At 44.1% G+C, this 26,558-nt stretch overlaps 1 protein-coding gene across 1 annotated transcript in view; it reads left to right on the forward strand.

Annotated features, from left to right (window-relative positions):
• LOC121622955 (ephrin-A5b-like) overlaps positions 1-26,310 on the forward strand; it is a 69,568-nt gene extending 43,258 nt beyond the window's left edge. Inside the window, exons 2-5 of the mRNA XM_041960043.1 lie at positions 16,696-16,988; positions 24,160-24,225; positions 24,350-24,430; positions 24,812-26,310. Coding sequence (XP_041815977.1) covers positions 16,696-16,988; positions 24,160-24,225; positions 24,350-24,430; positions 24,812-24,936 — 565 coding nt within the window. The 3' untranslated portion in view covers positions 24,937-26,310. The remainder of the gene's footprint in view (positions 1-16,695; positions 16,989-24,159; positions 24,226-24,349; positions 24,431-24,811) is intronic.
• Positions 26,311-26,558: the final 248 nt, after the last annotated feature.

Here is a 26,558-nt window from a genome sequence, read left to right on the forward strand (position 1 = left end):
CGTGTCACACTGCCAGTCAGCGGCTGCATTTATATACTAGCCTGGAAAAGTGACAGATATTCTGGACTTTTCAGGATGATTGCTGTCTTTCAGACTTCCGTACGCTTGAGTGTTCTTCCGGACTTTGCTGCATATTTCCTTATCAGGAATATTTCCGACTTTTCACGTGTTTAATTGGTGGTTCACTGTGGTTGACTTAACTGTGTGCTGACATTTTAGTGGTGGCCTCAGTCTCAGAAATTTCCACAGCACCAGTCTTTGTGAAGCTTTCAATTTTCAGTTTTTGCAAAGGCTTCGGGGATCAGAGCTATACATGGACGCAAAATAATTTCTACACTGGCATTTATCAAAATCTGCCAATATGTTCAAAATGTCATAATTAATTGCACTGAGCAGGATGGAAATATGAAGTCGATTAAAACTCAAGTTTTCTAATCTTTAGAGGGTTTCTGCTGTTAAAATGAAAATTATAGGTTTATGCTCATATATATCCAGATGCCACCATCAGGTCAAATTTTTAATTTCGACATTTCCAACAGAAAATGTTACCAGAGCCAAATGCTAATTGCAGCCTTGCAGAGCCATTAGCATGGCTGTAGACAATCAGTCTTTTTTTTTTCTGCAATTGAAAAGAGTAGATGACAAAGGTTACAAACGTTACCTAATCTAACATTTAGTGAACTCTGTGCAACTGCCAGAATTTCCAAATTCCACGTTATGAATACGACTAGAGGAGAAGATTCATGTGGACTCCTCTTACAAACAGTAAACATGCGTGCTCGCACACACCTAGAATCAGTGTTTCTTTCCTGTTTACATCAATTCAGCCAGAGAGTCATGCATCACGGCAAATCGACACCAGTGCTTCATCATGATGTGATTCTACTGAAAGACGATCGCTAGTTCACTGAATTGCTGCCACGCCGTGGTCAAATAATGTCGCCACGGACTCCCCTCTACAATGGAGCTCCGCTAATTGCAGCAGAGATCGAACCTGCGGCTGTTTTGATAACCAAATGGTCTCTCCCACTGCTAATCTGCCCTCCCTCTTCAGGTTCAAACACTGGAGGGCAGGAAGAATGTGCATTAAGGGCCAAAGTACTCAAAGTCGTAAAAAGTAATGACAGCGTCTGCTGATGTTGGCGAGCGGCTACAGTCCAACCGTGTGCCTACAGTCCATTATATGAAGACGCTGTGTGAGTGGTCGTATCTTTTTACAACGTTCCTAATGGTTATGGATGAAAATGATGGCACACATGATGACGCCGCTCTTTCCACAGGGCGATAATGGCGGTCACATGCAATTTAGGGCGGGGGAGAGAGGTTAGTAATGGCAGTGAGAGGACAGAGAGAGGGAGAAGGAGACGGAGGGTTAGGGGTTGGATTAAAACAATTAGAGATGCAGGGTTAAGATGGCAGCCCTGAGCTCGAGTGGAAGAAAAGCAGGCGGAGGGATGAAGAGAGGCATGGTGGTGTAAAATGAGCAGAGAGGAAGGGTTAAGATGGCAGGTCCAGCCCTGCTCCACTCGCTCTGTCTCCCCAGGGGGTAGATGAGAGATGAGAATGCCTGTCATTCAGTGAAGGGGAGTATATTTATCCAACCCTGCACCCCACTGTCTCCACTGGCTCCCACTGACTATGTTTCTATCCCTGTTTGAGCTCTTTCCTTTCCTCTTTTTGCTCTTTTAAATCTTTTATTTTCAATTTTCTCCCTTCATTTTTTCCTCTTTTTTCACCATCACATATCCCTTTCTCTCTTTGTCTTTGAACCCCCTCCTCAGTTCCATCCCCGGCACTTTTTGCTGATTTTCAAGTGAAATGAAATCAATTTTCTGATATTAACATGGGCGTTTTATGATGGTAATATGTGTTGCAATGTGGCAAAGGCATGCAGAATCACATGATAAAAAATACAGAACAAACTTCTGTTCATAACAGTGAACTTTCATCACCAGTGTTTTGTTTAATCATTGCTTGCATCATCATTAATTTGAAAAACTTGAAACGACAACCTAATGTATCTGTTTACAGTGCAGCCAAACAAACCCTGGGCTGACAGGATTCATTGTGTCACATAGTTTCAATAGAGAAGGATTAAAACAACAGACGACTGCAGTATTTGCTTCTTTTTCAGATTCCTGCCACCAGCTGTTGTGTTCTCCACCATGGCCAAAGCTTTACTTTTTCATCGTAGATGACATTGGCAGTCAATGCTGAAGTTAATGTAGTTGTTGCTAGAGGCAGTTTTCCTGTTGATCCATGAAATGTGCAGAGTTCCTATTTCTTCAACTTAAAACAACCTTTACAGCTGCATCAATCTCATAAACACTCGTCGCCAATTTTCTGCCATTTTACCTAGCCGTATCCGGGTAGCCGGATCGGCATCCACGAAGATGACGCCCACATCGGTTTTCACGCCTACAAATCTCCACCTACAAATGTGACTTTCTCCACTCTTTTGAATCACTGAATAAATTGGAAATGTAAACTTCAGAGATGTGGACACCACCAGCAGCAAAGAAAACAACAGATATGTGTAAAACCTCATTCCAAAAAAAGTTGATCAAAGAGAATGTGATCACTTGCAAATCCTTTATGACATATACTCAATTGAAAACAGTGCAAAGACAACATGTTTAATGTTCTCCCTCACTGAGGCAAACTGGGAAAGTCGTGGAACGCTCCAAAAACACCTGTTTGGAACATTCCACAGGTAAACAGGTTGACTGGTAACAGGTGGAGCATTCTGGAAAGACTCAGTCATTCACAGTTAGGATGGAGCGAGGTTCACCACTTTGTGAACACATGATTGTATAAAGGAGATTACTGCATGGGCTCAGGAACAGTTTATCTGTGTCTTTCACACAGCGTCTCGACTTTTTTAGAATCAGGGTTTTATATAGAGCTATATATAACTTATGACTATACTGACCATCCTCACCAACATGTAGTTAGGACTACACATTAGAACTTCTTCACATTGAAATTGAAACAACAGCTATATGTAACCTAGACCAAAAAAAACAAAAGTTTCACTTTTCAGTCAAACCTTACACATATTTATCAAATCACAAAAGTCATGAGTGACTTGTTTTAATATCTCTCCCTCTTCATGTTTTTGGCTCAACAAATGGCCTCTTTAATCGTGTCTTTGGCCTCCATTCACACATTTCATCCGCTGTTCGAGCTCCGTCGCCTTTGCCAAACCTTTGATTTCTCTTTTTTCTCCCGACTCACAAGCGAGGACAATGTCGCCAGTGAATGTCAGAGGGAGACAGAGGGAAGTGTTGCGTGTTGCCGTCTGAACAGCAGGCTAGTATCTCCACTCCAATAACAATTACATCAAGTGGTGTGTTAAATGAGGTGGCCCACGGTTCAGCGGCTGGGGCTAATCACTGCAGTCTGCTCCCTAAAACGCAGCGATAATGACGGGCAGAGGGGAGGATTCGGTTGCCTCGAAATGCCCAATTTAACCCAGGCTCGTACTGTACATGTGAAAACACGCACCGTGGCAGACGGTGAATGGAAAGAAAAAGGGAGTTTCTGTCAGAATATAGATACACATCTGTCTTGCGTCTCCTTCCCTTCGGCGAGGTGTGGAGGCGGCGAGGCCGCCTGCTTGTGTTCTCAGAGAGATGGAAACCGGCCCGCAGTGAGGTGATCTATCAACAGGGCCTCTATCTCTCCTTTATGGCCCTCTCCATCATCACATCCAAGCAGTAAATCCTTCCTCAAACTGACGTGCAGCTGCTGACATGTGGTTCCTATCTACTGATTTCTCAACTGCCGCTGATTCAGCCGAGGCGGTGCTCATCGTGCGAGGAATGCGCTGATAGCTGATCTGGGGTCAGTTGTGAAGTTCAGACAGCGGCGGATAGAGACTGGATATGCTTCAGGTGTTGCAAAATATACGAGGAGGACGTGTCTGTGATGTTCCTTGTAAGTGATGCTGGATGTGAGTTTATTCAAACATTGGAAAGGCGTGTTTCTGTACGTGAGTGGGCTCGGTTTGGTTTAATGCTGATCAGCTGTTGGATAGCAGCTGGTGATATTTTTTTTGGCCAGTCCTCCCTGTCGGACCGGTCCGCTTCGTCCCGGGCCAGATTTCTGCTGCCCTCTGTGGCCTTTTGCTCAGGATAATATGAGCTGTCTGCAAAGTGCATGTATATGTGGGCGGATGGATTTGTATGTGTGTATTTTTTCTTAGCTGTTATTTATCCAGGGAGGTTTTTCTGCCGGCAACGCCCTACTTTAGGTTCAGTGTTAGCCACATGTAGTTGTTGCATGTAGTCTTTGGTTCTTAGTTCCAAATTGGTAAAATTCTGTTCACCCAAATAATAACAATTATATGAAGCCGTAAAGCTAGTTTTGGTTTTATTTCTCCAGGTTTTGAGACAGCTGTCTCTGAGGTGCCCCCCCCTCAATACACTGGTACGAGGCGGAATTTCTTTTGCCGTCCTCAGAACATTTTAATTTGAAAGTCTCAAAAGCCAGCAACAATATGACTGACTCATCATTGCTCTGGATTATCCACAGAGCACACTGTAAACAGATTTGACTGGAACTACTTTTTTCCAAAGAAATAATCCCTATGAACACTCCTCACATGAGAAAAAAAAAGACTTTTTTTTGTAATTTGGGTGGCCTAAAAATCATTTATCTCCTCTTTTTTTGTCAACAATGAGCAATTTAGTGCATTTCTAATCCATCTGGTAAAACTGTCAACTGTTGGTCTGTTGAATGTCATCAAGTTTAGTAATTAAATAGTAATATGTAATAAGCAACTTTTGCTGCTTTGAATATTTGAAAAATGAAATCCGTCTGGATTGGATAAGGGATTCAGGAGGATTCAGACTGATATCTAGATTTAGTGCTGGATCCACATGCAATAAAATGAACTAATTGTGATCTGGCTGAAGGCACTAGTTTGCTGAAGAAGTGTTTGAATCAGATGATGCATGATATGGAGGAAGAATTACACAAATTAGCCTTTCAGTCACAAGTCTACCTTCCTGACTTCTTAGCTGCTGCTGCTGTGTGTGTGTGTGTCTGCAGGTACTGTATATATTCACATGCACTTGAAATTTTGGAACACCTCTCAGGTCCATTTATGCTCTATAGCAGTGGGAAACCGTTTCATATGCATTGAAATTTGCCCCCTGGAAGTCCCCAAAAGACGGGCCATTACCTCACTGACAGTATGCCTCTCACCGGGCTGAATATGTGAATGAGGAACATGGCCTCCGCTGGCGCTGACACTGGAATGCTACAGCGGGTGTGAATATGAAATACTGCCTCTTAAGGTGGAGCGCGTGAATCCGAGCCCCGGACTTCTAAAGGCGGCGTGTGTGAATCCGAGCCGGCCTTCTCTTAAGGCGGCGTGTGAAGATCTGAGATAGTCTCCGGTTTGCGGGCTGATGGACGAGACTTTGACAGACATTCTGTGTCAAGGGGAAGGGGCGAGGGGTGCGATGGGGCCCTGCGGCGGCAGATTGAGCGGACCAGGTGGCACGGCTTGGCGCTGGCATGCGGGGCACTTGGAGGGTGCTTCTATGTTTAGCCCTTACATGATGTTACATGTGCTGTTTTTTTTTGGGCCTGCTGTGGGATGTGAAGGGGACAGAGCTGTGCCTCCTAAGTGGCTCTCCCACTGTAGCGCTTTACAATGGCCACTTCTTTTATTAGATTTGTAACACTAGTTTTACGTACATTTCACACTGCATCATCCTATACACTATAAAACATTATACAGGAATTGATCATAAACGTATCGCAAATACTTACATTTTGTAGTGAATCCTTATCATTAATATAAATTCACTGGAGTTCACTGGACTTGAAGTGTCTTGACTTGAAATAATCAGTCGAATGCTGAGAGTTCAGTCAACTCATCAAATATGACATGACTTCCCAGCATGCATTATTTGAGAGTTAAAACTCCTTTTTTGTGCTTTTTGTAAGACAGACATAATGGAAACATGCTGTGCATCTTTAATATATATTAACATAAGTCTGTTGGCTGAGCCTTTCCAGGATGCTCCTTTCATACCCAATCATGATACTATCACCTGTTACCAATCAACCTGTTCACCTGTGGAATGATCCAAACAGGTGTTTTTGGTGTGTTCCACAACTTTCCCAGTCTTTTTTTGCTCCTGTCCCAACTTGTTTGAAACATGTTGCTGCATCAAATTCAGAATAAACATATATTTACAAAAATCAATGAAGCTGATCAGTCAAACATTCAATATATTGTCTTTGTGCTGTTTTCAGTTTTACTGTTTGGGGTTGGGGTTATAAAAACAGACTTATTAAACTGAAAAAGGAAATGGAAAGCAACTGATTGTGAGACGTGAAAACTTCCTCTTTCATGTACATGTAATTGTCTCTTCCCCATGTTTGTACTGTTTTCAGAGCAGTGTGTGAAACGCGGCCCCCTCATTCATTTCAGTGGGAGCACTGTGTTAACACAGCGGGGGTCATCCTCTCACCTGTACCTGCAGCAACATGCCCACACATGTAACCGCTCGCCTTTTTCTAACATGTGCTAAAGAAACCAGGAGTGTTATGAGAGGGGGGCAGACAGGAATACAGCTTTCTTTGATCTCTTGACACTCAGCTGGCGGTTTGACAACAGGTCCACACTTCATCTTCTGAAAAGTTCAAGTGTTTCTTCACCAGGAGAATCTCGGGGGACCACCAGGACGTGCGAGTCACAGTAATCACTGTAATCATAGACAAATTATAGAGCTAACGGAACAGAGAAGCCTGGCAGGTTGTTTAATAAACCTTTCCTTAATTTCTCTTTGCCGTAGATAGTTTTCTGCTAAATGTTGAATTTCAAGGACAGTTTGGATGCTGACTGCTCCACTTATTACCTTTATATTTGCAAGTCGCTTGCAGATGCCTTCAGCTGCCTACCTCGTGTACGTGACCCTCACCCTGCATGTCGCACTGACCCCATGAGAGACTTGAGATAGTCCCTGCTTGTGCCATGCTGGAGCACAAGCACAAGTTATGAGTTGCATTTTTATGACACATCTCTGCATTGCATTGATTTGCATTCACTTCCTGGAGACCATAACCATAACAACAACTTGCCTAACCCTTAAACTTACCTTAACCCAAGTCTTTACCCTAAAGTTTAATGATTTACACTATGGGGACTTGTGCTTTGGAAGGCGAGTCCCCACAATGTGACTGTATAAACAGATGTGTGTCCCCACTGTGTCAGAAACACACACACACACACACACACACACACAGACCTCCTAGCTCTTATACAGGACCTATGGGAGTTTTAAATCAGGGATGTGCTCTTTCCCACTCCCCCCTTTCACATCTTCTCACATTATTTTGGCTTCTTCTTTCACGTTTCTCTCACTCGTCGATCTTTCACTATGCCATTCTCCACCCTCCCCCTCTTTCAAACCTTGACTATAATCCTCTCTCACCCTCTCTCTCCCCCTCTCTTCTCAGAACCATGAACACAACAAATTTTCCGAGCCTGAGTTTTTAGCATTTCACCATCTCCCCACAGAACGCCTATTACTCAACCCAGTCAGCTCCACCGCACTTTGATGTGTGTGAGACCTCACTGGTGGATAAGTGCTGGTGTTGGTGTGTGTGCGCATGTGTGCATGCAGTGGTGGTGTGTGTGAGAGCTTTGCAGGCTTGTCATGGGCGGGTGATTGAGTCCAGACGCTGTGGGTTCCTCTCTTCACCGCCGTCCCGCCCCCCACCTTCCCCCGGGGTTGTGGGTTCAGAGTGTGTTGGGCCGGGGGCGGGAGGGGCTGCGGCTCCCTGGGGTGCAGTAAAGTGATAGGGCAGCACAGGGGGCTTGGATCACCCCTGGGGAAGGAGGTCAAAGGTCTGTCTCTAGGATCAGGGCCATGTTAGTCAAGCACGCTTCAGGTGGGGCCTTCCTGTAGAAGTCGCTGCAGCTTAGCTTAGCTCGCATCTGGGTTTCTCTCTCTCTCTTTGTGTGTCTGTTTATGACTTTTATTCCACTTTTCTTGTTTTACAATTAGTGGCTCAAGCTCAAATTCTACTTTCTTCTACCAAACATCCCTCAGTCCACTAGGTTCTCTGCTGACTGTGTGCGTCGACAGCACATGTGTGAACGTGTCCACTTATATTTATGTAACAGAACAACATACGTGCATGTCTGCTGTTAGCATCTGTTTTGGAGTGTACCACACTGCGGTAAGGAAAAATGCGACAAAAAAAAAAACTGCATCATGCAAGCAATTGGACCAGAGTGTTATTCTTAAAAAGATTAAAAATAAGAGAAAATCTGTAGGACGGTTTCTTCCATATCTCACAGAGGACATTTTAGACCAATCTGCTTATTTAATAAAATAAATCCCGGCAGTTTTCTGTAATTAAAAAGAAAACAAAAATTGTAATTAACAACAGCGATGAACGCTGTAGATTGAGAGCCAGCAAAGACCGTTCAGTAAATACATGAGAAGAGGATGGTGAGACGTCGGCCGAGCAGGACAGAGACTGAGGAAGAAGAGCAGCCCAGTTTACAGGAAGATGTGATGAAGCATGAAGCATTTCATGGGGAATTGAGTGTTTGGGGTTTTTTTTCCCAGAGACTTTTTAAACTTCACCTTCCATCCCTCAGCAGCTCCTAAGATGGACGACAGCGAGGTCGCTCCGTCACCTGGGCTCAGACACTGACCAAACACTGGCTCTCAGGCTGAATAATGAGCTGTCACTAACCCCTGACCTCAGCTCAGAGTCTAAGGTGTCGGATCGATATCAGCCGAGCACGGCGAGCAGCTCGTCTGATGGGGATGTTCCGCTGCTCTCACAGGTTACGCTGGCTGTGCGCTCTGCCGGAGCATCCGCATTAAGAGTAATTAAAAAGCCATTCATTCACTATACACTATCATCATCACTGCGTGTGCATGCAGTGATGTGTAGCATCCTGCATCCTGTTCCTCAGTATATATGTCCGGCAGGTGCTGACGGGACATATTTTAGTGGGGTTATTTTAACAGGACCCGCTCTGGGCCTCCTGGAGTTATGTGACATCAGGGCCGGTAGTGGAGGTGCGTGTGTGTTCTTGTGTCTGAGCCCGCATATGTGCGCGCCTGCGTGTATACACCTGCAGGTACGAACACAATGTGTTTGTCGAAAACGCTGATTCTGCGGTCGCAACATTGCCTTGTTGTAAACTGCCGTCATGGCAACCCGAGCAAGCATCTCTGGCGCAGAGGGGGTTTATGAGTCGCTGTGTCGGCCCCTTGGGGTTTTACACCGACTGAATGATGGAGCCCTGCTGTTTGTGTGTGTGTGTGTGTTGACTGACACTTAACCCATGCTGCTGTTGCTGCTTTGACCTCCTTGACACCAGAATAGCGTTGTCAGTAATTAACCTGCTCCATCCGTGTAAGACAGAAGGAGAACATCTCGTCTCACACAGTCAGAAATATTCATCTTAAAGGGTCCGCTCACTCTAATCAAGTAACTCGTGGTCTGCTTGCTTGCTATGGTTTTGTGGAAATGCAAAAAGTGTTGAGCTGATAATATTGGTCAGGGTGTGAATCAGCATCTCAGTTTTTTTGTACTCATAAAATAAGTGCGTTTTGCAAGCACTCATATCTTTTTTGCACTTTTTTGCAAAGTTTTGACATTTCATTTAAAGTGAAAGATCAGGAGACTCACTCTGACAAAGCTACGACTTTTGTTCTTGTCATTGTTAGTAGTTCTCAGCCTCTCAGCCTGTGAAAACAGTTGTTTGTCATCTTCTATGGCTCTGGAAGAGCTTTGCAAATCCTGGGAAATGAACCCAGATGATGTCACACAGTAGTGATGTCATCAGGGTCATTTTGGGCTTGATACTTTCTTAGAAAGCCTGCATCATAAATTGTGAGCACAAAGTTTGAAGGGCATGGGCAAGCAGGGAGGGTCATATTAACAACACAGTTTAGCTGCATTATGGGAAATGTAGGATTCAGCATTGTTGGAGCTTGACCCATACTAGGGACTAAATGCTTCGATATATCTGCCTCCATCAAGGGAATTCCTATATTCTATAATACAAAAATGTAATTATATAGTTTGATTAAATGTCATAAGAAAATTATAAACCCCCAAAATAAAGCCTTTCCTAGAGGGCTCGTGTTCAGACAGCAGAAGTTTGTCTCCTTAAATGAAAACCACTGTAGGAAAACTGAAAAAAAATAGCATCCTTTTGGTTTCAGCATCAGTTTTGTCCACAGTGCATACTGGCACACGAGGTGCAAAGACAACACGGCCTCAATTGCAAACAGACAGAGATTAGAATATACATGAAGCTTTACATAAGACGTTCTGTGTGTGTGTGTGTGTGTGTGTGTGTGTGGACCCACTTAGCCTGGCACACAGCTGCGCTGAGGGGCGAGCTGGCGATCGGCACGGTCAGGACCACCGGAATCCATAAACAGACCGTCCGCTCTCATTCTTCCTGTCACTGCTTCCACTCTCTCCCTCTCTCCAGCCTCTGTTTTAGTTTTTAAGCATCCGAGGTGCCTTCCCACAAGCAGCAATGTGTTTTCAATCTGAGGCCAATTATTCACCTCCTCTGGGTTTGTTCCCAGCAGGAAAAAAACAGAAACGGAGAACTGTCTATACTTTACAGGCTCCATTTTTCCCATCTCTCCGCTGTCAACGCCCAGTCGGACTGAGCCCCCTGGCAGACACATTATGTGTTTAAATACTTTCTGTGTGTGTGTGTGTGTGTGTGTGTGTGTGTGTGTGTTTGTGAGTCCATGGACAGATGTGTGTATATAATTAGACAACTAAGTAATAATGGCTTTGACTTCCCAGCGGCAAAAAGCAATGAATGATTGGACAGGTGGAGGGAGGGTGATCGAGACCTCCCAACCCCGAGGGCAACAGGATGGACAGACCCCATCTGGTGACATCACATCACATGACCGGGGCCTGATTACCCCTTTCTGGCCCCATAAGAGTTCCCCCTAGAGGCTGAAATCAGGAAGTACAGCTTTCAACCGTTTGTTGTTTAGAAAGACAGTTAGTACACATCGGTTTGTGGAGGAGGAAATTGAGGGACTTGATATAGAAGCAACATGAGGTCTGCTGTTTGTGGTTTGTGTCTTTCAGTGCAGACATTATCACTGTGTGTGTGTGTGTGTGTGTGTGTTTAAAGACAGGAGCTTCATGTGTTTCTGTGGCCTGAAAGCATCTCCTCTTTTCTCTCTTTGTGGAATAGCCCTGGGAAGCTGCCCCTTATCTGACCCAACTGTGCTCATGAGGGAAACAACAGGAGGGCTTTGTCCTCCTCTCTTCCTCCCCTCTACTTTTCTCTTCCCTCCTGTCTTGTCTACATTCTTCGTCTTCCATCCCTTTTTTGCTCCTCCTTCTTGCATGTTGTTTGCTTCATCCATCTCTACTTTTTGTTGATCTCTTGTCCTCCTTTTCTATTCATCCACTATTTCCCTTCCTCCATCTTTCCTCTTGTCTGCTCCTCATACCTCTGATCTCCTCTCCTCTTCTCCTCTCTACTTTCATCTACCATCTTTCCACCTACACTGTTCATTTCTCCTTCCTCTCCTCTTCTTCCCATCTTACTCTCTTGTTTTCTACATCTGTCTACCTTGTATTCTCTCTTTGTGTTCTTTTCCTCTTCTACTCTGCTCTTTGTCACTTCTCTACACTCCTCTTCTCCTTTCTCATCCCTTTTATTGTCATCGTTTTGCTCCTCAGTCAACTTCCTCTATTCTCTTTGTCCTCGCCCCTTTGTCTTCTACTCTTCCTCAACTCTCCTGTTTACTCTCTCTTTCTGCTCCTCTCTCCTTCATCCTAACTTTTCTTCTTATGACTTCTTCTTCTCCTCTCTCGTCCTTTCTGCTTCTCATTCTCTCTTTGGCTTTGTTTTTTTGTATTATCTCTGAATTTCTGAAAGGACAACAGTATAACTCAGTCGCTACATTTTCTTCTCTTCTACACCCAGCTCCCTTTGAAAACACTGAGGTCATGTCCTTTTCTGGATTTCGGTGGTATTAGCAAACCTTGAGGGGATTTACATACTACACTTTCATACTTGCCTAATATTTCTTTTGTTGACTCTGAAAAAGTGTCTGCACGCTTAAACGTAAAGCACGGCCTCGCCAAGTATCTGCTCTGGGTCAGGCAGTATTAACAAAATGAGAAAAGAAATATATTAAGCCTTCAGTCTTTCTGCAGCACTGTTTCATTTTGCGGACAATGTGGAGAGGCCTTTGAAACAGTGTTCAGACCTTCAAGTTTGGAAATAAAACAGAAACACTTTTACAGAAAGTGCAGCTCATCAATTTCCCTGTAATTTTCTTTGGACGTTTCCTGGGAAGAGAAATGTAGCATGGTGCTAAATATAGCTCTAATACAGACAGAGTTCTCATGCAGATATTTTAGTTAGAGCTTATTTAGCGACAAGCACTTGTTGATCAAGTATCAAGTAAACCTCCACCTCCTCCGTTTGCGTTTACACCCTCCTTGTCTTCTACATTCCTCTCCTCTCTTCTTTTCTTCTACTTACTCCCAGTCTCTCCTCTCCCCCCTCATTGGCTGTCTTTTTTCACTTTGTTTCTCTCTATCCTGGCTCTGCCATACCTTACCTGTGCCAGGCTACAGAGTGACAATAACACAACAGAAGGGGATAAAGAAAGCAAACAAGCAGGGGAGCGCACTGAAAAGAGGGATTAACCATAGATGTGTGCTTTGTTAAGAGCTCCAGTTACTGATTCATTGATAAGCCCCTCCAACTGGCTGTGAGTAATTCAGCCAATCAGGGATCATTAATCCCCAAGACAAATGGATTTAGGATTTAGGTGCTTTTATTTTGTTAATGGCTCATTATGCCACGTTTATAACTGACACTGAATTGCTCAACGATGCTGTTTTGTTTTTGTTTTTTCTGTTTTTTTTTTCTTTTTTTGCTATGTGCAATCATTCTTTCTGCCTTCTGCTGTCAAAACCCCCGAACCCTCGATCAGCCTGCACCTCACCCTGCTGCTCAGAACAACGGCCAAAGGAAAACACAACTGTTGAAATTGCCTCGATCAGCCCTGTGAGGGCTTAATGACTCACTAAATAGCCTCTCGCAACGAAAGCCATTTAGAAGAACAGATGAATAAATCTTGCTGGTAATGAAAATGAAGGAACCCTGATGCTGAAGTTTGCGAACACTGCTGCAGGTTTATACCTCAGTAAATGAATGAAAGCTTCTCACACTCCAGGACAGCCCATGGTGGGGGTGGGGCTAACAGATGCTCAGAGTCTCAGGCCAGAGACAGTGGAGATCAGAGCAGAGATCAGCGGGAGAACGTCTCTGGTCACCCGCTTCAAAAGGAAAAACCAGAAGACATTGAGAGATTAAATGTCATCATTCCCACCACATCTTGATCCAGGCTGTGTGTGTGTTTATGGCTCTGTGTCTTATCAATATTTCATTTCTGCCACTCAAAAGCCTCCTTATAGCCTCCATCTGGCAAACATCTGGATCATCTGTTGGCTTGCCTGCTACTCTCAGACCATAACACAGTGCAGTTTATCATCCTTTGTAATAAACACCTACAGTCCATATTTGAGATTATAGTTGCACACAGCCTCTTTGATCCGTATGTTTGGCCTTTCCAGCAGAGCCTAAATAAAGTTCAAATTGAGCTGTCAACCAGCAGCTGCGCTTAAAAGTTTGTTCATGGCATGAGTGGTGACTCTGTGCTGTCAGTGTAGTTCTCAATGACTAAAGTACATTTCCTAACTATCATGTTGTCATGTTGTCAAATTGTTTCACTGACCAAACGTCATACAGTGCTGTCAAGGTGTGATTTACAGTGTTCGAAGAGTGTTGTGAAATTCTTGTGTGCAAAAATGTAACTTAGTGTAGCTTTAATGCTGTGGTTTTACTGGCCAAATCACAGATGCATTGCATGCATGAAGTGGTTTTGCATTGAAAACATATGTGAATCTTGTATGGGGCCCATAGTGCAACAGGTGCTGCAGCCCTCGAAATGAACTAATCCATCAGTTTGTTCCTGAAATATCAACAAAGTAAAATGCACTCAAACATTGAGTAGTGATGAATGTATTGATATGTCTTGAGTGCAGAAGTGAAATCCAATCACAAGTGGTCACTGGAGACTAATTTTGAGGTGCTTGTTGACGCCAGGAGTAAACATTGTCCCCGCTCCAGACACAATCAGGAAGTATCCAGGTCTGAACAGGGTCTTCATCGCTTTCACAAACTTTTTTCCCACCTCTCCCTCACAAAGGAATTAGTTAAAAACTCTTCTTAATCCCGACTAATCTCAGCTCTTACTCCTGGGTCAGACTTGATCGACAGCCATTGACACTTGCAAGGTTGCAGCTAGCATTTTAAGGCTTTGTAAAGACACAGGAGGACAAAGCAGGCTATCCCACAGTGCCTCTGGCTGAGGACATGATACTATGGAGCCAGTTGACCCCTGGTAGTCATAATATCAGTGAGCAGCTCTGAAACAGCGGCTAAGGGAGGCCATGCTGTGCCTGCCTGGAGCCAAAGCGCTCAGCTGGTGCTGAAGGGGGAAAAAAAAAGAAAAAAAAAACTTGGAGGGAAAACAAGGGCTTTGGTTTCACGTTTGACCAGACTATAATTAGAGAGAGAAAAAGATTAGAATATGGCTGCTGATGCCATAAGACACCCACACACTCCGCTATCACATACACACACACACACAAACATCTGCTCATTTGTGGCCCCTGCAAACCCAGTAGGACAGCCACTAATACTGCAGCACATTTACAACCTGTGTAACGACAACCTGATACCCCCAGCAGGCCGCGGCGAGTACACACCTCCCTTTATGCTAACTCACGCCTCCCGAAGCACCAACATGTACGTGTCAGCAGGAACAGCTGCGTCTCAAACCCTCCCGTCCTGTCTCACCTGGCCTCAGATCAGCTGACTGGTGCTCCCTTTCCCTTGGCGAGGAGCAGGAGTAGGTGTAATATCTGATCCGTGGGCAGCGAGGCCTGGTGAAACGTCAGGGTAAAACCCCCCTGTGGTGCTCCAGTAAGTTCACCCGTATCGGATCATCAGCCTGCTGCATGCTCCAACACGGTCTCTGGCCTGTCTCCCTTGATGGCCCTCACTGTGTCAATGAACAGAGGTGCAGTATTGAAGACATCCGCAGTATGTCAGTGATACTGAACCGCGGGCCATTAGCAGCTATAGAGACACAACCAGCTGGCCGTCCAAGACTAATCTGTCTCTGCTAAAAGCCTCAGAAATGCAACCTTATACGGCGCCTATGGGAATATGTGTTTCCAATCACTCTCCTCAGGAATGAATACCTGGCATATCTCGCCGCTGCAGTTTCCCTTTCTCCTGTCCACTCGTTTTGCAGTAAACACTGGGCGAAAAGTCCTGGGACTGTTTCAAGGCGAGGCTTGAGAACAAGCCTCATTTTCCCAGACTCAGAGGTTCCACAAGAGGCTCCTACATCAAGCTGTCATATCGGGCTAATGAAAATCTCATTCTACGGAGGGATCCTCTTAAAGCTGCTAAAGGCACATGCTAACCAGGGGATTAGCCCTGTAACGCTAGGGGACTTTAATTTCAGCACCAGCATAAGTCATCGCTGCTGAGCGCTAACATTGATATATGGCTTAGGACCGACTTGCGTGTGTCATAAGAGGTTTCTGCCGGAGCGGGTGTGTTGCAGGGGGATTCGGTTGAGTCCCACAAGAGACTCAGAATGATAGAGATTGACATGATGAGATCCAGTGAACAAAACCAGAGGAGCCATAGCCTGCATGTGTCGTTAACAGTCTGACTGCAGTTTCCAAACTCTTGTCATCAGGTGTTGGAGTACTCCTTAACTCATAAGAGGATTCATCATCAAGGAGGATGATGGTGAGAGACTCCCCAAACAAATCAATGAGTAACTATCTTCCCATTTAAACATCTGCTGCCAATGTGCCCTTGAGCAATGCACCGCTTCAGGGGATCTGCACGTTAAAGTGTAGAAAACAAAGCAGGCTGCTGCAGAGCGAGCATACATGTTCAGCACATCGTCATTGGGTAAATAAAGGTCAGGATCAGTGGTCACATGACCTTGTATGATGTTCTTCTAAACACACTTAAATTCAGTCATCGAGGCAGAAGTGCTCACATTCGTCTTTGGTGCAATTTTTTTTTTTTACTGAAGATGCCCTGTTTACTTTCAGCATTACTCACCAAAATGCATTGCCAATCACGTGTTTACATTGTCCTGGCTAGCACTCTTTTATTCTTCTGCCTTGCACATTGATTGCTGGAGTTTCTTCCACCACCTGTCAATCAGTGGAATAGCATGAAACCATTGGCAGGAATGTGCATCACGCCACCTGCATGCTTGTGCGTGTGCAACACAAACTGGGAAACCACACGTAAAAACATTGCCCCATAGGCTTCTAGTGGTCAGAAACCCCGTAGGCTACCTTAAAGTGATGAAAGTAAGGGCTACAGACTTGATTTACTCAAGCCTCTCCAAAGACTTGACTTGGGACCTAAAGACTGAATTCTTTTAAAGTTTTGACCTGGTAAAAAGTGAGTGTCTTCTTGCATTGAAGTAACTTGCTCTGCATTCACAGACCTGTGCTCCTTGGTATTTTCACGCAGGTTTGAAACCACTCTGGATATATTCACATTTCTCCCTTTTCTCGCTTTCCCTCCTCCAGGTTTTACCGTGGCGATTATCACATCGACGTCTGCATCAACGACTACCTTGACGTCTACTGTCCGCACTACACTGGCCCAGTGTCGGACGACCGGGCCGAGCGCTACATCCTCTACATGGTGAACTATGACGGCTACAGCTCCTGTGATCACACCGCCAAGGGCTTCAAACGCTGGGAGTGCAACAGGCCTCTGTCGCCGAACGGACCGCTCAAGTTCTCAGAGAAGTTCCAGCTCTTCACTCCCTTCTCCTTAGGCTTCGAGTTTCGCCCTGGCAGAGAGTATTATTATATCTGTGAGTATGCACTAACCCTCCTACCTTATTATTTCCAGAAATGATTGTACTTTTGATGCAGACAGAAATGTGTCCATACCACTAAGTGTCAAAACCTTGCCAATTTTGCGTGTTTTTATTTTGGAGTTCTTGTACAGCTGCTTGTGTTTAAACAACATTTATCATTTGACAGCTTTGGCTTTCTTAGCTAAATGAAAAAAAAAAAATCACATATCCCAAAGTAAGGAGCCCAAAAAAGTATTGTTTTGGTATCAGTCACATGAGGTATCGCATCAGCATTAGTATTGAAATATTTGCCGTGAGACTCAGCTTTAACTGGGAGTTACATCGGAAGATTTATATCAGTTTCTTCTTGAAATCTTGCAAAAAGACAGCAGCAATGTTGGGGTTTTGTTTTGCAAGTCCTTGGAATGAGGGCCAAGCCAAAATATGAGCCAGAGGGAGCAAAACATCTCTACTGTTGAGGACCCGTCTGAAGTGTCTTTTGTTGCTGCCTGGCTGAGCTCAGCTTTCTCCTCCTCGTGAGAGGACACGGAAAAACAAACAGCTGGAAACTCATGTTTTCATTAGGGAAGTCAGTCCTGCAGGGGCAGAAGAGAGGGACTAAATGAGATACACTGTGCTCCATGGTAGATTTTTGGTATTTAGCTGACATCGGTTAGAGGAACTTCATGCTGTAGGTATCAGGAACCTATAGTAAGAAGTGCAAGAGTCAGTGAAAAGAGACCACAATCTTGGCATTGCAACAAAGTACATGGTAAAGATAACAAATCCAAGGAGACTGGGTATGGGAAGTACTGGGAAAGTTTGTTCTCCATACTTCTCTTACAGTGTTGGTGCAGCTTTTCAGCCTTGCTTCCAGACCCAGAGCAGGTGTTTGAGAAAGCTGCCTAAAATTCTGAATAAGAAAATACACAGCTTGGCTCATCTGACCAATCTGTTGAAATGCAAACCCTGATTTGGTATGTGTTGGTCACCGATTAAACCCTTTGAATCACGGCTGACCCTTGATTCCATCTTGACACATTCTGTATCTTTGAATCCTCACTTGGCAACTTCCCTAAAATAGAGTTCTGTGCGTTTGTAATGAAGATCAGTGGAGTTTAAGATCACAAGGAATATTTTTTGTGTGTGTGATTGAGCAGTTGGGTAAACTGTCAAGTCACTGGAGAATTTGTTTTCATGTCTTTCAACACATTCATCTGTGCCTCACCGATCTTGGACGGTACCAGAGGAGAGCATCTGGGTTCAAAAAATCATCAAGATTGTCCTCATGCAAGTTGAACCAAATCTAAATAGTGAATAGTTTTGTTGGAGTGTGTTGTGTTGTGATGTGTTACCCTTCACTGTCCAACATTTCTGTTGGATCGCTGCATCCATTGGCTAGTCTGTTCGACTCCGTTCCATTAATGTGACTGTATTGTTTGGAGAATTCGTGATTTACCGTTAGCGCTGCCAGAAAAGTTGTTGATACTGCTGCAATTCCCTGGATGTCGATAAGAAAAATCATAGATTGCCTAATTTTGCTTCATTTGTTCAGTTGGCTCTGGTTGATGTGAAACTGAGTGAAGAAGATGCTTTTGTAGACTTTGATGATGATTGATCATCCAGAGACAGAGAGAAAGCCAGAGACAGTCCATATGGCTTCAAGCAGTTTCAGGCCATAAGGGCTATCTCGTGCTGACTCAGATTCATGACTCATCCATCAGATCCTTGTTCACCACAAACACTTTTTTCCATGTGACAACACGGGATCTGAGCACGGGATGAAATAACAAAAGACAGAGACACCTCCGGGAAAATACCAAAGTCTGTTAGTCAGAGTATTTCACATAAGAGCCTGCAGATATTTGCTCTTGTATTGTATAGAACTGTGTAGTCGGAAAGAAGAGTTGCTGCTGGAAATATTTATAGCAATGAATTGTCATGTGAATGGCAACCTCTGTGTTCCTCCACTCAGAAATACCTGATCACCTGTCTTTGTGTGATTAGTGGCTCTAAACACGACAGTACCCATGAGCCTCAGCAGCTGTGGAAAAGAAGCTAGCCGAAATCTGTCACAAATTCAGAACAGTTCAGTTCCTAAAACAATGCAGCTGCTGAGTACATCCAATACATGGGTTTCTCATAGCTTTTTCACTGAAAACCGCTGCCACCTTTGGCTGAAGACAAGTTTGATGAAAATGAACCAAAACCATGAAGGACGGGCTGAAAAAAACTAAGCTATTAGCTAAAAGAGGCTCAAATGCTCCGTAGAGCCGAGGGGAACTGCACAGTGAGTGATAAGTCTTTGTAGGATCCTCATTACAAGCAACCCCTTTCACATTACACATAGCAATTTGATCCGCTGTTAATATGGCAGTATTGATTAGTGCAGCTTTAAGTTGCTGAATATTTTATCAGGTTAGCGTAGTCCTTAGCTTTTGCTCGCTGCTAGCAGTGCACCAACATAACTTGTTGTACCAGAAAAGTCTCTGCATCCACAGGCTTGTACCTTCCACTTTTTTTTCAATTGAAGAACAAGATGTCTTCTAATGCAGTTGCTTGTCTTTTTCACTTACGTCCATGCAGGCCTCGAGGTGCTGCAACTCACACTGTCAGTCAGCTCACACTGTCTCTGCAAAAAAAAAAAAAAAAAAAAAACAGGACTAAAAATGGACAGGAAAGTATTATTTTTCTTTATTGATGTCAGTAAGAAAAGAAGTATTGCAGTCACACACATTATTCCAGATGAAGCTTGTTTTTTTTTTTTTTTTGGCCAGCACCATCAACCACATCCAAAAAGTAAAGTATGTTTTATCTGCTGGTATCGGTGTCACATTGCTTGACTGTGTGTTGCTCTAACAAAGCCTTACAATGGCTGATCCAGTGTTGAACATATAATATGGTTTGGGAATCAGTTAAGTGGCCATGTAAATGACACACTGAAGGGGTGTTCGTGTCTGCTTGTCTCAGTGAAGACAGACACTCCTTTGTCCTCCTCCGTGGTGATCGTCATTTGCCCCAGGCAGGGTGGAAGAGGGGGTGGGGCCACGTCAAATAGATGACACCTGCTGTTGGCTAAGGGCATGCCCGTCTGGCAGGCAGACAACCACCCGGAGGAAAGCCGCCCTGGTGTGGGATCAGTGCTGCGGCTGGATCTAGAAGGTCAAAGGTCATGGAGATGACGACGAGGTCTGCGCTGCGAGCTTCTCGTGGCCTCAGAGGGCGGCATGTTTTTCTAATAGAGCCTCAGTGGAGCGGGGAAAGCCTGATCCTAATCTCAGGGGATAGAAATCCAATTTTCAGAGGAGACAGTTGAGAGTCTGGCTCTCCCTGTATGAGAGAGATGACTGTCTCCCTGTAAAGCCCTCGCGCTTCAAACGCCCGGGTCCCGCTCTGTACAGTCAGCGCAGATCTACATCGATAATGACATGAACCCCGCCAGTGCAGCGCCCCGACGGTTTCCCTTTAGCTTCTCGCGGCTGAAGCGAAGACAAAAGGCTTTGTTCCCCAAGATAAACCGGTCATCACAAGAACAACATCTGATCCTGCAGTATTTGTATCAGGATTTGTGTAATTCACAGGCACACCAAAGCCTGCCCTTACACGACATCCCAGTGATCTATGATATGTGTTGCCAGTCCCAAATGCGCCTGAGCACATGACCAGGTGGCTTGCCGACGTCCCATTGTCATGGCGAGGCAGCGGCCGGACGACCCGAGTGACGCTGGGTCTAGAGTTGCAGGCAGAGCTGGAGTTACAGTCACGGTGAAGCACGGCTGCTTTGCTCGAGGATAGAAAAGCCAGACTCTGACCTCAGTGGCAGACATGAGAGAGAGGAAGAGAGACAGTTGGGTAATTGTGTGTGTGTGTGTGTGTGTGTGTTGGAATCTGTGAGGGGACGGTGGTACAGGGAGAGAAAGAGGGTGGGAAGACAGTGTGACACAATGTCAGAGAAGGCTAAAGAACAACAGCAGAGTAGGAAGGAAGGAATTATTCTGCACACTGATCACAGCTGCAATGAGGATATTGAGACAACATTTTGGAGGATGCAGGATCCACAGATCTTAAGATCGTGACAAATGAATCCCAAATCAGTGAAATGATAATAATTGGCCAAAAGAACGTGTACTTCTGTCAGTCTCCACATTAAAAGCTTCAAATAATACCACATCAAAGCAACAACAAGCTGTCCGTAACACACAGGAGATAATGCGTGACAAATGAATGAATGGATGATAAATGACACCTCAGTGTGTATAATCTTGCTTATACCGCGGTCACTTAGCAAAGGATCACAGGAGCAGCTGTGCTTCAGTCCTTTTTTTTTTTTTTTTTTTTTTACAGTTTTCATTTTACCATCTAAAAGACAACTGCAGCTACTGTGACTGTCACTGCTAATGCATCATGGCTCTTTTGGCAACACAGACTCTGCTGCATTGCCGCCTGCTTTTCCTTTTTTGAGGATTTCCACTGCTGATTGGCCGACAGTCTACCCCTGTGCAGTCTGGGTGTCTGGAATCTGAACTTTGGACAACTTGCGAGTCTGTTCTTGTTAATTATAGCTGAATTTTGCATAGCAGGATTTTATGCACAACACTGATCTTTCACTACAATTCCAGAGATAACACAGATGTTGTGATCGTCAGGAGCAATGAGTTACTCTTAAAAACATTTAGAACGGCTTGTTTGTCACAGCGGCTGATAAGTACAGTTTCAATATGTTGCCATCTAAATTATATGCTCAGCTAAAACAATGTCTTTTTCTGCTGTGAGATAATTGCAATGTAGTGTGAGGCCTATGTATTGTTGCTATGGTTACCTAAAGTTTAATACATTTCCTCACTGATTTAGTGAGAGTATTAGTGCAGAAATGATCAGCTGATTCACCAGTGAATCATTTGTCTTTTATCAAACCAAAGTTCCTAACATTTGCTATTTCCACATTCTGAAATGAGAGAAACTTCTCTCTTTTACATCATTGTAAAAGAATTATATTTGGCGGGACAACATAAGCACATATTGATATAATTTAAAGACCTGTCCTTGGACTTTGGAAACAGTCATTTTATCGAGAAATATTTATTTGACAACCAAAATAATGAGTAGTTGCCGCCCTTATCTGAATGATTTCTTAGACTGATTAAAATGTCCTGGATGGAAGCTTGGTTTCTCTCTGCTGTCCTATAATGTGCCTTGATGTATCTGCTCGTCAAGGCGTTCGTGCGAGAGTGCAGAGGTACACTTTTTATAGGAGTCAAACAAAGTAGAGAGAGATAACGGCAGCCAGGAAACAGAGACAGAGGAATAAAGAGCGAGACAGACAGGGTCCGGTTGAGTTCAGAGACAGAAACTGAGACCATGAGTTGTGCCGTCTGCTCCAGCCAGCGGCGGGGTGTGAGGTAAGTTACTCGATACCTGCTGACACAGACAGAAGCAGCGTGATTGACACCGTTTCTCTCTCACTTATTTCCCCTCTCTGCTGCTTCAATTCCAATATTCCTCTGGTGGCGAAGTTTAAAATATGATTTTTATCTCCTCTCACAGCCGCACGGTATCTGATAAAGTGCCTTTTGAAATGAGAGCCGGAGTCAGCGGCGACAGTGGAAACTGTGACACGGTTTACTTTTATCAGGAATTCACCGCTGGGCTAGAATCCATCACACGGAGCTTTCGGGTGAAAGGATAGAAGAGTGTCTGTGGACAGATGCTCCTGCATGGGAAACCACATACATGCACGCCCGACGCATGGTCACGAATATCCAAACACACTCAAGGGTGTGTGTGTGTGTTTGTGTGTGTTTGAGAGACTTGGCAGCCAGCAGGAAATGACAGAGGTCAGAGTTTTCGAGGCCTGCGAGGAAAACTTATTGTGGGACGAACCTCAACAGACAAAACATGAAAACATTCTCGACAAAAGCACAGGCAGAAGTTGTAGTCATTCGTCACAGCTGGAGACACCCTCGGCGCTCTATTAGCTACTTGGTCCCCAGCACTACTTGAAAACTAATTAGTTTTGGTAGCTCTGCCAAACAATCACAGCTACCCTGCAAAAAAAAAAAAAAAAGTTTTTAATGATTGCCTTTCACAATCAGGAAACAGAGGAAATGAGATTTTGTAGGTGAGCTTAACAGCATGACACACATCTGCAGAAATGACTGCCCCTGGCCAAATTAGACTTGGAAATATGAGGGTGACATTGAGTTGTTTCATATCATAAAATATGGAGCATTTCACATCAGGATGAGAGGGAAGTTCAGGAGATAAAGCTCTTCAGGGTGTATTTAAAGGACACACCTGTGGAGTGCCTCTGATGAAGAAACAATCGACCTTGTCGGAGATTATTCCTTTTTGCCGCTCAGCCGATGTTTGTGAATGAAGGTAGATTTTTAGAGAGGGAAGAGGTCTCAGGTGAAGCTGTGGAGTGAATGTGAATGAAAAACGAGTGGGTTTGCAGAACAGGGATCATGAAACCTTTTACTCTCATCGGACTACACAATATTTCTGCTTCTTGAGATGCAGATGATCAGAGTCAGCCTAGAGACATGGCAACTTATGGTCGGCTGGGATGCAGCTTGTAGTCTTGTACACTTCATTATATATTATATCATTATATTATAGTGCAGCGATAAAGAGGTGCCGGAAGCTGAGGCTGTCAAAGTGTTTGGATTTTTTTTTGCAGAACTTTTTATTTCATTTGACAGAACTAGCCAAAGTTCTTAAATGGAAAATGTCTAAACTCAAACAGCTGTACAAGATCTTAACCTTTTTAAATCATTTCCTTTTTTGATTTTGGCTGTGCCCCCAGCTGAAGTCTCAGTGCACAGCTAAACCAGTTCTCTTTGGTGATCTACATCTCTGTGGGTTGTTTTCATACAATTAACAATAAGATGATGTGGTGATCATATCGCTTGCATCCTTAGTTTGACTTATTTCATTTATACAGTATGTTTATAAAACATGTCAGTGAAGGCAGTTCTGTCAAAGTAAAACACTCAAATTGAATTTGTTCTAACAGAGCTGTTTTGTTTCCGATGATTGATGACTCATCATGATCTCATTATATAGCAAAAAACGAGGACTGCCCGTTTAAACCATAACCCTACAGCCCTACACTAGATCCAGGAAGGTGTTTTGAAATGGAAAAGTGTAAGCGAGGTGTTCTTAACTCTGCCTGGTGGTTCCACAGCCTCCATCACCGACGACAAGGGGAGAAGAAGCTGCCTTCGACTCAAAGTCTTCGTTAGGCCTCAAAGTGAGTCGCAGATTGTTGTCTCTACTCTGCTCGGTTCTCCATTCTGTTGCGCAGCAGCTTGTGAGCAGGCTGTGGACGAGTTTTCTAATCTTCACATATTCTCTCTCCTCTTTGTTTTTCCAAGACAATTGTGTGAAAAACTCCGGGAGCGTGCAGGAAGGGGTCGATTTTGACGACAACAGTCACAACTCCCTAGAACCCAGAGGTTGGTGGGAATAAACAGTGCATAGTGTGTGTGTGTGTGTGTGTGTGTGTCTGTCTGCGTGCGTGTGCGTGTGTGTGTGTGTGTGTGTGTGTGTGTGTTACAGACAGAATTTACATTTCCCATAACTGCTACGTCTGTTGGGAATATTCCTTTCATTTCCTTTACAATTTTCTTTCATTTTGTACATCTTGATTCATGAATATGTATTAAAAAGAATACAAGAACTATTAAAATAATGAAGAAAGTTTTTTTTACCATGACTTCTTGCTGAGATAGTCAACATGTCATGAACTGCCTTAATTCTGTAATATATAAGTATATATATATACTTATATATAAGTATATGCTTGTGAATAATAATTTTCATCTCTTTCCCTGCAGACGGCATTGGCCACGAGTCACCAGAACCAGCTCGGAGGGACGTGAACTCCGCCGGTCGGCGCCAGACCTCAGTCCTCCTGCTCAGCTCCGCCCTCATACTCTTGGCTGCCATCTTGTCTTTATAGCGGGCAGTCGGAGGAATCCCCCAGGAATGGACTGTCCTAATTGGACCACAGGCCACCCTACCCTGCAACCCCTCCCCTCAAGGAGCACTTTTTAAAAAAACAAAAAACAAAAAAAACACTGACAATCTCTCTCGGCGAAAAGAGAGAAGGGACTTCGCTGAAGCCTTCGCTGTTTTTTTGACTTGCCAACCGGTGTGATTCTTGACTTTCCGGCGGGTGCTGACGGTGGAGGCGCCCCGAGGTGAAAGAGCCGGAGTCTCTCGCCTGTTCGCCTCGCTGCCGCTCACAGTATGCAGATGTTAAACATTTCTTTGTGTTAATGACAAGCACACATACATGCTTTTAAACATACACACACACACACTACACAATCAGTACACTCTTTAGCTTGAATGGCAGAGAAGCACAGCAGGATCCCTCAAAAGTTTACAGACGTTTTTTTTGCGTTCAGGAAAGCATCGCATAACCCCCGACATGTCACATGATTCAGTCTCACGTCAAAAAGTGGAGGAGGTGTCGAAGAAGATCCGGGAGCGACGCATCACACACGGGCCAACAGGAAGGAAAACAAGGCAGATGTTGTTGCTAGGAGACTGTTGCCAGGGGGATTGGGGTAGGGGGTTGTCGTTTGATGACTTAACCTCCCTCCCGGGTTAAAAAGGAGCCGGATGCATCGTCTCAGACTGTGGAGGACCCTTGTGAGGGTAAAAAAAAAAAAGAAAATTTAAAGAAGCACTCATCTTTTAGTGTTTGGGTAGTGGAGATTTAATGATCGATTAATGTATTTGTTTTTTAATAAATCACATAATTCAATTGTAGCAGCCTACACGGGTGTACAGTAAAATATTTGAACGGAGCGTAGAAGTGGATATGGTATTTTGCCAGGCAAAATGTATTTTCCTATTTATTGTGAAGTCCTCGTGCTTTCTTTCTTTTCTGTTCCGGTTTAGTCTGTAAGTACAGTAGAAAGGCAATAAAAAACAACTACACTTACCCGTTACGTTAGCTCATATTACACAGTTATTTGATACAATCATACAAAAACAATGAGTACAGTTTATGTATGTGCTTGGATTGATCGCTGATGATGTTTTTTTTAATTGTTTTTAACAAAGAAGAAGAAGAAAAAAAAGTCTGATGAGCTATCAGGGTGTAGAAATGGTGAAATATTTGTGTTTCCAATTTGTCATGTCACAAATGTAGTTTAACTGTTACACTCTTGCTTTGTGGATCACTGTCAAAACACAGCTGTTGTATATAGAGGCGTATTTCCTACAAAGTTCAGGGATGTGTCCATGCCTAACATGAGGTGAAAAAATTACGATTATTTTTTTTGTTTGTTTTTTTCATCGGGGAGAGTCAATCTTCCTCGAGTAAGGCAGCACAAGTTTTCTGTGGCTGGAGATGTTTCGGTGGGACAGTGGCTGAGTTACAGAGCAGGTGGTAGTAGTGTGTGTGGGGCAGGGGCTTGCCCTCTTTGATGTCGTAAAGTGGCGTCTTTATAGAAGGTACACCGGGGGCGCCCTCGTACCAGTTATTTCTGAAATGAAAAAATAGACCGCCCGGAGAAAGGTGTCCTGTTCTTTTAGAACAAGTTGAGACCACCAGCGGTGGACCTGAGG

Source organism: Chelmon rostratus, chromosome 19 (genome assembly GCF_017976325.1).
Source record: "Chelmon rostratus isolate fCheRos1 chromosome 19, fCheRos1.pri, whole genome shotgun sequence".
Lineage (NCBI taxonomy): Eukaryota > Metazoa > Chordata > Actinopteri > Chaetodontiformes > Chaetodontidae > Chelmon > Chelmon rostratus.